The 13,431-nt window shown below is 37.3% G+C and overlaps 1 protein-coding gene across 2 annotated transcripts in view; it reads left to right on the top strand.

The window, feature by feature from the left end:
- wls (Wnt ligand secretion mediator) overlaps positions 1–13,431 on the top strand; it is a 21,708-nt gene extending 8,277 nt beyond the window's left edge. For both annotated transcript variants that reach the window (XM_088329615.1, XM_088329616.1), the window contains exons 3-12: positions 3,492–3,616; positions 3,678–3,839; positions 6,486–6,622; positions 9,251–9,419; positions 9,521–9,618; positions 9,698–9,761; positions 10,721–10,864; positions 10,942–11,025; positions 11,105–11,273; positions 12,749–13,431. In XM_088329615.1, the coding sequence (XP_088185741.1) occupies positions 3,492–3,616; positions 3,678–3,839; positions 6,486–6,622; positions 9,251–9,419; positions 9,521–9,618; positions 9,698–9,761; positions 10,721–10,864; positions 10,942–11,025; positions 11,105–11,273; positions 12,749–12,858 (1,262 nt within the window). In that variant the 3' untranslated portion in view covers positions 12,859–13,431. The remainder of the gene's footprint in view (positions 1–3,491; positions 3,617–3,677; positions 3,840–6,485; positions 6,623–9,250; positions 9,420–9,520; positions 9,619–9,697; positions 9,762–10,720; positions 10,865–10,941; positions 11,026–11,104; positions 11,274–12,748) is intronic.

Below are 13,431 nucleotides of genomic sequence, written 5' to 3'. Positions count from 1 at the left end.
AACATTTTGAGTCACAGGCCGCAATGGGTAAAATTTCTTTAGCATATCATGTCATCTACATTTATGAAAAAATATGCATGCAGACATCTACTTGTACATTTTATATTTGTCTATAAATAGATTAGTTTCATCAAATATGCTTTCGAAACACTTAAGAGATGACGCAAAATAATATATTTTTACGCACTTATTTGCAATTTCAACAAATACAATAGGGCTAGCTTATAAGGGTTGTTTTCCTGCTTAAAATTTGATAAATATTTTGACAAGATAAATACATGATTAAAAATTGCAGGTATTGTATTGAAAAATATACCCAGCTATTTAAATGACAGGGTGACACAACAGAACACTCGGGACTAGAATGTCACCACTACAGCAATTATGGTCATACTTTATTTACTATTTTATATATTAACATTATTCTTTTATGATTTTCGAAGGAAAAGCCCAACGAGACTGCATGTGGCTGCAGGGCATAGTTTGCCCACCCCCTATTTCTAGGTTTTTTTTTTTTTTTTTTTTTTGAGAGGGGGAGAGCAAGACACACCATTTCTTTAAAGACAAAATTGAACAATACCCCCAAACTGTCTGACCAGGTAAAAGTTAATTCTTCTTTTTCTTTCACTGTGAGATATTTAAAGATTTGATAAAATCTATAAAATAATAATAATGCCAAAGGCTGTGTCCTATATCAACAAATATACCTCTTAAAATTTGTGTCCCTCCCGCTGTTAAGATCTTTTGACAGTCATTTTTTTGTAAATAATGATTTCAAAATAAGGTGCGAGCAGAGTTCTTTTGTAAAATCTCACAAACTACAGCAAACGAGAAGAATACATATGTTTTTACCGGTACCTTCGGCACAGAGAGCGCTGGGCAAGAGAGATAAGTGTGCTGTGTGTGCAGCGTTCGCCCAGCACTACCGCTGACCCAATCATTTGCTCTGGGTTCTCTGCCGGCCTTTTCGGTGGTTTATAGTTTGTTCTGTTTGTTTTCATCTAATGTTTGTCAAGAGTGAACATCCATTGTTAATGAGATTCAATAGAGATGTACAGCCAAAGTGGGGCTTGTTGGTGTAACACTGACTGTAAACTTTAGTTGAGATTCTGCCCTATACAACCTAGACCTAGCCGTGTGTTTTGCGTTGTTTCAGCTTCGCATTTACTAATCCTGAAAAACTAGCACAGTCCCTATTTTATCTCTGTGCCAGATGTACTCCTGGAAAGCGCCATCCATTCCCGACTCCTGCCCTAAAACATTATTTTTGGGACCCAAATTATCACTTTTGTGTGTACCGTAGTTTGAATACTCCTTTGTGGTAACGTACAAATGTCCAAATGCCCACCTAAGAACAAAGTATTATGTGCAGTTAATTTCTCAATATATACATGTCGACACACACACACACACACATTTTTTATCGCCAACTCCATGCTTTTTGGCAACGCTCTTTTTTGACAAGCACACTGTGGCCTTATCAAATTTCAGGGGTCTCCAACATGTTGCCCGTGGACACCAGGTTGTCCCCTGAGGTGCCTGCAGACGTTTTCAAAAATAGCTAAGTTTCGAGTGATTGACAGAGTCTATTTAACCTAGTAACAAGGTATTAACAACTGAGTTTTTTTAGAAATGCGTATCAAACTGGGTGCCCTTTGCGCTAATTGGTAAAAATAAAGTATCTCATCTTTAAAAAGGTTAGAGACCCCTGTCATATATTGTAAGATTAGTTAATTGCATTTTTTTCTGCATTCCTTGTATCGCTTTCTGTAAATACTTCCAATCAAGTTCTTTTTTGAACCTCAGAACAATTTTTTGGGCAAAAATTGAAAGTTTTTTTTTTTTGACATATTCCTGGCCAATGAATCTATCTGGATTCCCATGTTTGTTCCTAAAAAGGGCTTTCCCCTTATTTTAGAGCTACACCCACCTGCAGAACCCCTTGGCTAAGCTCCAGCAATAACACAGCCGTTGAGGGGGCTTAGTTTCCCTGGCAATGGCCACAGGACTGCGCTGGAATGTTGCGTGAGCTCACATCAGAGGCAGATTGGCAGACCCGTTGCTGTAAAGGGCGTCACAGATATGTCTGCTGCCAGTTCTTGTCTGACTTCCTCCCCTCCCCTTGCTGTAGATGAGCTTTTCCTATAGCGCAGGTTACTGGGTTTTTCTCACCACTCAAGCTTGTTTCGTAATGACACAAGAGGCTCTCTTGCAGGGTAGAGGAAAGCACATAAAACAATTATGTCTTGGTAGCTGGCTTTAGATGTGTATGCTTGGTTCACAGCCAATTGCAAGTATTGTTGAATTCTTTGAGAAGTAACCTAGATTGTAGCCGGTGTGATGCTCTTCCAGATGAATGTACTGTATTGTGCACGTTAACCTCCTGGATAGTCATCTAAGGGGACCTAAAACTAACCACATAGTGTATATTGGATTTAGGCAAAATAAGCAACAGATCTTATTTGCAGAAAAGAGAGTTCCAAGATTTGGTTTTAATTGCAGTTGTGCGCAGAAATGTAGATTGTAAATGATTCAAAGTGAAATGTGCATCATCTTCCTTGCTACTTCTCCCACTCTGAATACATTAACATTCCATTATATATTAGCTGGAGAGGAGCATTATGTTTGCAGTCTGGAGGGGATTTTCTTCCCGTCAGACAACGACAAAAGCCTAAGCAGTCTGTCACCATGACTTTATTGCCTTGAAATGAAATTGTTACTGTACACACCAATACATGGGAATGGGTGCTTTTCTTCTTTAATTTTTTAGACTGCTCTCCAAAAAAAAACAACCACAAAATCTTAATGACTGGCAGATCAGTTTGCTTATTTAGTTCATAAAACAATAAAAATAAGGTTGACAATGTGTGGAATAACTGTATCTTGGTGTAAAACGTTTTGCTTCGTCCATCTTTTTTCTTTTTTTTTTTTAAATAATTTTTTAAATTGGCAAAATACGCCATTTCCAATGATTTGGGGATGTCTTCTCAACCTCCTAAGACCCAGGATTCTTGTTTTTTTTGTAATTTCAACGCATGAGGACTCGGGGTCTAAGACGGTTAATGGAAAAAAAGAAAACATTATTTTGCTGGAATGCTAACATAGTAAAATATAAAAAGTACATTAAATGAGCAAAAGGGTCTTCCAACTGCTTAACGTTGATTATTATTTTCTTCCCAAGGAGCTCAGTGTATCTGATCCAAGACCATTCATCATAGCCCATTTGCCCGTTAAAAAAAATCTGTTTGTGTATGTGTGTTTGTATCTGTGCTCTACAGTATAAATCTTCATAAGACTTAGGCATTTCCCGTGTATTCGTCTCTTAGCTGACTCATGTAGTCAGGAAAACCCCATAGTTAAATGGCAGATGTAGCTGTGTGATATCTGCCTCAATCCTTATCCATCCTTGTTGTTATTTTGTTCTATTTTTAGCAGTGTGAACAGTTTTTGCCTTTTTAAGGGTTGAATTCATCAATTATTTTTGTGCACAGAGGATGGAGCGATTGTCACTGTTGATGTGGGCCTGGCCTACAGAGACGACACTGTCAGTGAGTGGACCGAGATGGCTCATTCTTTCGAACAACGCAAGCTCAACTGCAATTTTACCACTTCCAAGGTGTGTAAACAAATTTGTCTTTACTATACATTAATTTGATGATTGTGCCTTTACCCTCCAGATATTTGAAAATGAGGGCCGTTACTATGAATGTGACTTATTGCCATTCATGGAGGTGGGCAGCGTGGCTCATAAGTACTATCTCCTCAACATCCGTCTGCCCGTCAATGAGCGCAAGAAGATCAATGTCGGCATCGGAGAAATAAAAGACATCCGCCTGGTGGTGCGTATTTTCCCCCTTTTTTTCCAAACTCCAGTAACTTCAGTCTGAGCAGTCTCAGAAAAAAATAATGCGTCGTTAGAATTGAATTCCAGTCATTTTGTTGCTCATGATCGATCAGCAAGCAGCATTCCCAGCATTCTTTAAGGTATTTGCACATGCGACAGTGGCTAAAACCAGTACAGACGCTCCCCTACTTACGAACATTCGACTTATACGAAACGGTAGATACGATCATTATTTTCGGGATGTCAAAAAATATCTGGACATTGCTATAAGTTAGATTTTGTATTGTGTGCACCTTTTTCCGAGTAGAGGACAGCACTGTAGTTCTTCTTTCCACTGCGTGGCGCTGTGAGAGGTCACCCAGCATCCACACCAAAGAAGAAATGTGTTCTCTACTTCCTGGTTCGTGTGTAATCATAACGACGTGTACTGTATTGCGAGCGCGCTAAGAACGTTGACTTTTTCTATTGTTTAATTTCTCGTGCATCCATTCAATATGGTTGGTATAAAGTGTAAGGAAGAGGCGAGCTGTTTCTTCTAAAACTAAAGTGGAACAAGAAAGCTTGATGTGTTTGAGAAAATGGTCGGAACTCTTTTTTCCGGCCACTTTATACCACTGGGGAGGACCACTTAAACTCCCAAAAGTAAGTAAAATCTCACTTTATTTTACTTTATAGGGCACATTATTTTATTACATTTTTATTTTTAGTACAAAACAATACAGGTTACTTATATGGGCCTTAAACATACTTGTAAAAACCATAAACATACAAAATATCGCACTCAAGCAACTTACGAACAAATTCCACTTACGAACGATCGTCCGGAACTCGTTCGTAGGTGGGGCAGCGTCTCTATCTGCGACCCTCTATTGGGCATTAAACAATCAAAATTTGAGTGAAATTGACATGCTATGTTTTGATTTAAAGATATGTTATTAAAAAACAACATTTTTCTGCTAAAAAATTATTTAGATATACTAGTTGTATTGGTACATGGTATTTGTTTTTAAGACTAATAGTTCGATACTGAAATTGTACAGAAAAAATGGTCAATTAACCATCAATATCATTTTCTATATTAGTGAATTAGATGATCAAGGTTTTATTGCAGAGTCTACGTTGTGGCACTTAAAACATAAGATCTTGTACTATTTGACTGTTTGTAATACTGTATATTGTCAGATAGTAAAACAATGTAGTCACAAATAACTCTTAGTCCCAAGATGGAGACTAAAGTTGCTAAAAAAATAACGGATTAATCAACAATTCTTCAATAAATAAATTATTGCCCAACTATTTAAAAGATGACATGCCTTTTGGATGAGTAATTATACACATTTGGACAGTAAACTTAGACTCATTTTTGATGTCCTTCATTATGGAAGACTTTCTATAGTTGTGTTTAAGAATCAAAATGAAAGATTTTTCTTTGGGTCACTTTTTATTAAATTGAATTATTTATTAGGGTACCTGCGGATCCTTGAAGTCTAAAAACACATTGAATTCAATATTCTAAAAATAAGGCCTTAATTGCCATTTAAATTACTTTAATCCAATTTTTGAAAGACTTATAAATGTGAACACATTAATAAAATTTCTATTTGTTCAAACTATAACGATTTGGTAACATTTATCAGTTGACTTTTTTTAATAATTTCCCAATTTACTTTCGTGGCAACATCACTTGAACACAACTAACAAAACGGTGATTTGGTTTCAATCCGAGCTTTTAGAGCAGACTTGGCAGTCTTGGGTCTACCCACAATACACATAGCAACTTCAAACAGAGATGTTTATATTGGACCATGTTAGCGTGTAAATTTAATGAGAAGTGGCTGTCCAACAAACGTTGTTCGCAATGGCCAAAAGCTCTGCCCGGTAATGGTCTTAAATTTGATTTCCAAAAGCATTAAAAGTCTGTAAGTGTTGAATTTAACTTGCCTTGAACTGTAGGAACCCTGTTCATGTATGATATGTATTCACCAAAGAGTTTTAATGTTACTTCATCTTTGTTTTCTAGTTACTTAGCAATCAAAATTGTGAAAGTCATGTTTGTTAGAAAAAGTGTGTATTTATTCGGTTTTATTAAAATAGATTGTATACGAGGTAGGTTTCAGCCACGTGATGGTAGCATAATTTTTTGTACTTTGATAAATAATGCTGAACATTTTTGCCCATTTTCTTGGACATACCAGTAACTAAGAGTAATGTGTGTTTCATACAATATTGACCTAAAAAAAGTAACTGTTTTAAATATATAGGGTTGAAAACGCAAAATATCCTTATTTCATAAATGAATCAATCCACAAAATGATCAACAAATTTATTAAATATCAGAAATTTATTTTCAGCCCTAATGGACGCCAAATTAAATGTTAACCTGTTACGCAAACATGTAAGAAATTGTGCTAAGGTATTATTTTCATGGCACTTTGTGACCTTTTTCCAAGGTTCCCGATGCATAATACCCCTTATGCATGTGTCTGGTAGTTATGCTAGCAGTTATTTTTTTCTTTTAATGTATCTTTTGTCCATCTGTCATTCCGTAACATTATTCATGAGGTCACATCGTGTGACGCTTTCCAGTATCGCAGGTATATTATATTTGTGAGACTTTTTTTTTTTTTTTCGTGTGTTAAAGGGCATCCACCAAAACGGAGGATTCACGAAGGTTTGGTTTGCCATGAAGACTTTTCTGACGCCCAGCATCCTCATTATCATGATTTGGTATTGGAGACGCATCACACTCATGACGCGACCGCCTGTGCTGCTGGAGAAGTAAGGCTCTACTCCTAAAGGGATGTCATAATATACCTTTATTGATAGAAAAAGCTCTTGAAACTAAATGATGGTGGCAAAATGAAAGAGGAATTGTGGGGCGCTGCACCGCAGCCTTAACGTCGAAAAGAGAGGAATACTGGTAAACCACCAAGGCACTGCATGAGGGAGCATATTAAGTATGGATGAAATTTGCAAGTGGGTCACGCAAACTCTTTGCACTTCAGGTCAGTAAGATGAGAGTGTCTGAAAAGCTTTCAGATTGCTCAACTGCATCAGTATGTTGTTGAAAACAACAATATAGAGGTTGACCCAATTGTAAAGGTAAACATTAGTATCATGTCATTTTTACAATGGTGTTAAGCTTTTTTTTTATTTTTTATTTTTTTTTACTTAAGGTTCTTTACTACTTGGATGATCAGTAAGCTATTAATAAGTAGCTCTTTCTTGTAAGCACAAGCTTGAAATGAATGATGATGTATTAGTGAATTTGTTTAGGTACAGGGATTTTTTATGCACCATTTCTCTCCCGGGAGGTTCTTTCCACCATCACTCCATGTGTCCAAAACATTCTTCCTGGCAACACACACAGGCCCGTAGTTCTCTTAACTCTGTTGGTTTTGCGCAGAGCACATTCCATGCATACCACCTGAGAAATGTTTCCCTTTCTTCACCTCAGAAAGCTTTGCTCAAGAGTTGATAATTAAGGTGAATACAACAAAAATACCCAGGATGTTGACAAAATAATTCAATGTCAGTTCTTGTCTTCATCTTGGTGCCTATTTATATAACTCTATAATCAGTTTAGTTCTCCACTATAATAGTGTAGTTGATTTGACCTTAGTCAAATAGAATAGTGTAGTTGATTTGACCTTTTTTCTTGTTTACCATCTTCTAATAACATGGAGTGGCCTGGTAAGACCACTGGTAGGGAAATCCTATTTAGTCTCGCGCTCTCGATATTTCTCTCTCTCTCGATCTCGATATCTCTGTCTTGATCTGTCTCGATCTCTGTCTTGATCTGTCTCCATCTCGATCTTCCTGGCTCTCTGTCCTTCTGTCTCATTGGCTCTTTGTCTCTCTCTGTCAATCTGTGTGTATAATGTATGCATGGTTAAAAAAACATGTAGAAAGCGAATGTCACAGTCCACATGTGTATTGTATTTGGCTGCAACTAACGTTTTTTTTAATAATCGAATCTTTTTATATATATTTTTAATTAATCAGATTTAAAAAAAATTTTTTAATTTATTTCTTCTTTATACAAGTATTAAAGTTTTGGACTGATAGAAAAACAGTGCACAAATCAGAATATTCTATAATGTAAAACAATGAAAAAAAGACAAGTGTTTGTTAATTAACTTGACAACAAACAATAATGTACATACATATGCAAGATAATCTTTTCCTATAACCAAATCCTAAGATCTTTTTAAATTCGGTCTTATCAATCTAAATAAAAATAAATACATTTCATTGTATTTATTGAAAAAAATTATCCATAAAAAATAAATGAACAATGTAAAGCCACTTTTCAAAATGTTGTCAACAGAATTGTTTTTTTGGGTTAAATCTTTGAATATAAGTACAGTTAAACATGCCTTTGTTATAATTTATTTTACTTTATTTAGATTATATACTTTTCCAATTTTTCTCTGCACTTCTGCAGCACTTTGTTACCTTGAAAATTGCTAACTTTGTTTTATGATGAAACGGTCGAACCCTACAAAGTTAAATCTTTCATGGCATTTTGTGTAAAACGGTACAATGTTTAATAAAAAAACACTTACAAAATGTCGGATTATTTCTAAATTTGAAGTACATTGTAAAGTGCTTTGTTAAGCCTTTAGTGACTTGTAAAGCGGTATATAAATGCAGACACTTTATTAAAAATAGGTCCAGGCACCCTCTGCTGGACCAAAGTTGCAAAACAACTTTTAGCATCACTACTGAATTGTGTGCGCTCTTATTTTCAATGATTTAACATACTAAGTGGCTCATAAAAAACGTGATACACCAAATCAAGGAACTAATTGATTGCTAACGCTTTTAAAAATCAATTTTAATTGATTAGTTCTTGCAGTATCTTAATGCATCTCATTGGCTAGAAGCATCTATGGGTTTTTATATATGTTTATTGGTTGTTTATATGTTAAGTCTGTTTATCATTAGTTTGCTCTGGAGCATTGGAGATTCAAAGTACTATATTGTCTTCAGAGTTCCAACTTATAGCTGCTATAAGAGTACTCTAATTTGAACAGCTACATTACTAACTGTGCAGTTGTTATTGAATTATTATACAGTTTCTTCATAATACCTGCTTTCAATCAGAGACAAAGAGCTTTCTTAGTCTTGAGACTGACTGTGCCCCATACAGTGGTTAGTTTATAATGCTAACATAATGTATGCAAAAAAATCTGTCACAAAGACCTTTGCTCTTGTCAAGATACACACAGGACTACAAACTCTACTCAAAATGACCTTTTTGACAATATTGTAATCATTCAATCACAAACTTGCATACACTGGGCTTAAGACCCACAAGGTCACAATCTCAGGTATCTGTTATACCACCAAAATGCTTGCAGGTGTTTTGGGGTATGATATTTAAAATAAACATTCTTGCAGAGTGATCTTTGCTCTGGGCATCTCCATGACGTTCATCAACATCCCTGTGGAGTGGTTCTCTATTGGCTTCAACTGGACATGGATGCTGCTTTTCGGAGACATTCGTCAAGGCATTTTCTACTCCATGTTGCTTTCCTTTTGGATCATTTTCTGTGGCGAGCACCTAATGGTAATGTAGATGGCACTTTCCTTTTTTTAAATTCTTGCCATGGTGTCTTCTTATTTGTCATCTCAGAACTTTCGGATATTTTTTCTCTACCCTCCGCACAGGACCAGACGGAGAGGAATCGTTTTTCCGTGTATTGGAAGCAAGTGGGGCCCATCGTGTTTGGCTCTTTCTGCCTTTTCATCTTTGATATGTGTGAGAGGTGAGAAGTGGTTTTAGCCGCTAAATTTTCTCAGCAATGTTTTCACGTTCTTGTGAATGAAAACATTTTGAACCCCCAGAGGTGTCCAGTTGACAAACCCTTTCTACAGCATTTGGGCATCTGAAGTTGGGACTGAGCTCGCTGTATCCTTTTTCATACAATCAATTTGTATCTAACAACAGTGCACAGTCTCCTTTTTTGGTTAAATGCGACTCCAAAGCCATACATATACTTGGACATGGATGGTTGACTGTGTCTAAAGATTGTGTATGTACATGAGAGCCAACTTTCCTTTTAAAGGTGCCTTCAATTGTCCCCCTTTTTCCTTTTCCTCAGATAGTTTGGTTTCTTTGGCTAATCACAGGAATAGGAGGATGTTAATTTTTTTTTTATTTGACAGCTTCAGGTTGTAAAAACAAGGTCTAGATCAGATATGGGCACACTATGGTCCGCAGGCAACGCACTTCTTAATTCAGCCCGCCGAGCGAAAAAGGTGAAAAATAATAAAAAAGGTACTTTTAATAAAGGTTTTATTCTTTAGCTGCAATGCCCACATTTTTCCAATAAATGTCACACTTTAACCATGTTGAATGTTGTTGGAGTATATCATCCCTACCCAGCTGAGCAATTTGTTTTAACCATGCAAATGTAACTACTGTACATTAAACATTTTTGCGCGTGCGTTGAACCCATCGTTCAGCGTAAAATGATGGTTTACTATCAAACCTCTTTTTACTTTCTCTAAATGGGCATATACAAAAGAAAAATGTAATCTTTCCTCCTTCCCTAGCTCATGAGTCCTTGAGTTTGACCACCCCCGGTGTAATTCTTTCAAAGAGAAAACTGAATTGTTTTTGCAGAACAAGCATCTACCCAACATTGGAAAAGCCATGCACTGAACAGAAATGATCAGAGAGCAGTCCTGTACCTCTGTCTTACGACATACGACTTTAAATTCAATCCATATGAGGGATATGCCAATACATTCCAACCAATGTTAACATTTTAAAGCTTGTATAGACCTTTGAATGTATTTTACACATTTTATCATACAGAATGTTTTTTAAATTTTAGTTCTTTTTCTTGACTGGTGCTGGCTCAGATGGCTTTTATAATAGTGGCCGGCATCTGCGCTTGCCTCTACTTTCTCTTCCTCTGCTTCATGGTTTTCCAAGTCTTCCGCAACATCAGCGGGAAACGGACGTCACTACCCGCCATGTCCAAAGCGAGACGCCTTCACTATGAGGTGTGCACCTCATACGGCATTCTTAATTTGGGAAATAATTCCCATGCGTTCTAACAATGCTGTCCTATCACCCTCAGGGTTTAATTTTTCGGTTCAAATTTCTCATGTTGGTCACGCTGGCCTGTGCTGCCATGACAGTCATCTTCTTCATCATCAGTCAGGTTGGTCTTGTCATAATGATATATATTTTGGATCAGGTAATGGAAAACTTGTCATTTTGCTTTGCTATTTTTGGTCCAGGTGAACGAGGGTCACTGGCACTGGGGGGAGCACACGGTACAGGTGAACAGTGCTTTCTTCACCGGCATCTACGGAATGTGGAATCTGTATGTCTTCGCCATCATGTTCTTGTATGCCCCATCTCACAAACGATATGGAGACGACCAGTCTAGTGGACAGTGCATCACAGGTAACAAATTTTTCTCTATAACAAACTTTATTTACCATTTTTTTTTATATCCACTCATTATTTATTGACCTCAACCAGAATTTTGTTATAACCCTGTTGACAACTGCGTGCGACACCATTGGTGATCGGCAGATTGTTTTTTTTTGCGTGCGGTGTGTGCAGGCACTTTGTAAGGGAAAATGATGTGGCGCCAATGGCGTCCAGTATCAAACATATTTGATAATTTTGATTCTCGGTCGGCAAATTCTTCTTGTTAAACAGTGGTTATTATGCCAATTTCCATAACGCATGCGCAATAATTACAAAACAATGCGGTGATGTATTTGACTGGATTTTCTTTTAAGTCTCAGGGAGCGATGACAAGCAAATGCAATTTGGTTCGTTACCGCAACAACTACCAATGACAATAGCGATGGCGCTGACAAATATTAGGCCGAAAATTTTTCGTGACGCAGCTTTTATTCGCTTTTTTTGGGGCGCAGTAGTAACTATGTACTGTAATGAATTCACTGAATAATTGAAGACACTTATTCCTTGAGCTACCCATTAAAAACAGACTTTGGTAGTCTCTGTTCTGAATGACCACTTGATCAAAAAATACATGACCTAGGCAACTTGGAGAACTGAAAACTGCGTAATCGGGCGCTTGGCGGCATGGTGTATTGTTGGTTTGCGGTTTGCAATTCGCACACACCCCCACGGTCCAGAGGTCCAGGGTTCAATTCCAGCTGTTCTCCCCGTGCACGCATGTTTTCACAGGGCCGTCCTGTTTCCCTCACACATTCCAAAAAACATGCATGTCAGGTTGAGTGGTGACTCCAAGTTGTCCCTAGGTATGAATGAGCGTGTGAATGGTTTTCTGTTTCTGTGTTCCCTGCAATTGGCTGGCAACATGTTTAGGGTGTACCCTGCCCACTCCCTGGAGATGGCCCTCCTGAGGATAAATGGTGCGAAAAATGGACGGATGGAAAGAGGGCTTCAGGTGTGCAGGGGCACGGCGCTGTTAGTGTTCTGCACCCAAAGGCATCGGTGCCAAATCTCCGCGGTGTCGCCGCCAGGTGTGCGCTGGGTTTAAGATACTCCCAAACAGTACATCAAGCTGGAGTTGGAGCCTTGACATTTTTGGAAGCTTTTACAAATATGCATCAAGCAGCCTCTTGAGATGGCTGGTTTGCAACATGGTGTTGATTTACTTTACCATTTAATTCTGTAAAGTCAGCTGAATTTCACACCAGCAGCAAGCTGTCTTCATCTATTAAGGTGCACTTTTTCCATCCCAGGTTCTTCATCTATTCACAACATGCATGCTGTTTAGAAGGCGCTACATATATGAAGAGATCTCTCTTTGTAGCTTTAGTGAAGGATTTGCAGCTAGGAAACTAAACTGAGAAGTGTTTGAGAAAACAAACCAATTAACGACTAATCATAAGATTGGTACTGTCTATGTAAATATATTGAAAAAAATATATTCGTAGGAGATGCAGCTGCAAACAGCGGTGAGGACATCCAGCTGACTACAACCATCACTCATGTTGACGGCCCCACTGAGATCTACAAGATGACTGGAAAGGAAGCCCAAGAGTAGAGCCCACATGTTAATTATTATTATTATTATTACATATATACATCCACATGCCTCTTGTTGCCTACTGTTCAGACTGCTCTTGCATGAAGTTTTCAAACTCTTGTTTGGTCAATGAGTCATTTTCAGTTAACGTAGCATGCATTTCATATTTGCTATGCACTATTGTGTGTCTTTAAAGTTTGGACACAAATCAGGTACTTAAAACCTGCTTTTTTGTAAAATGCATTTGCTGACCCAGTTTCATTTATTACTATTTTGCACTGCCATTTAAAATTGCAAAGACTTCATGCAATGCTGCTACTTCAATTAATTTCTTGTATTAGTAGGATGACAAAGGCTGTATAACCCTAATCTTTTCCGTAGAAAGTGCGTCATGTGACAAGTCTGTTGTGTAGTTGTTTTTTTGTATTTTTGTCTTTGTTGTACAAACCACATAGCCTATTTTTATAGTGTTTGTTGACTTCAAAACCATATATTTAACTCTACCAGGTTGAAGGTTTAGAAATTGCCAGTAGTTGTATGAAATGCCATTATTGTAATTTAAATAAAAACATACTTTTACTTAAATACTCA

The sequence above is a fragment of the Urocampus carinirostris genome, chromosome 1 (assembly GCF_059441175.1).
Source record: "Urocampus carinirostris isolate Australia breed hairy pipefish chromosome 1, RoL_Ucar_1.0, whole genome shotgun sequence".
In the NCBI taxonomy this organism is placed as follows: domain Eukaryota; kingdom Metazoa; phylum Chordata; class Actinopteri; order Syngnathiformes; family Syngnathidae; genus Urocampus; species Urocampus carinirostris.
The sequence above is the reverse complement of the archived record's forward strand: the minus strand, read 5'-3'. Positions and strand labels throughout refer to the sequence as shown.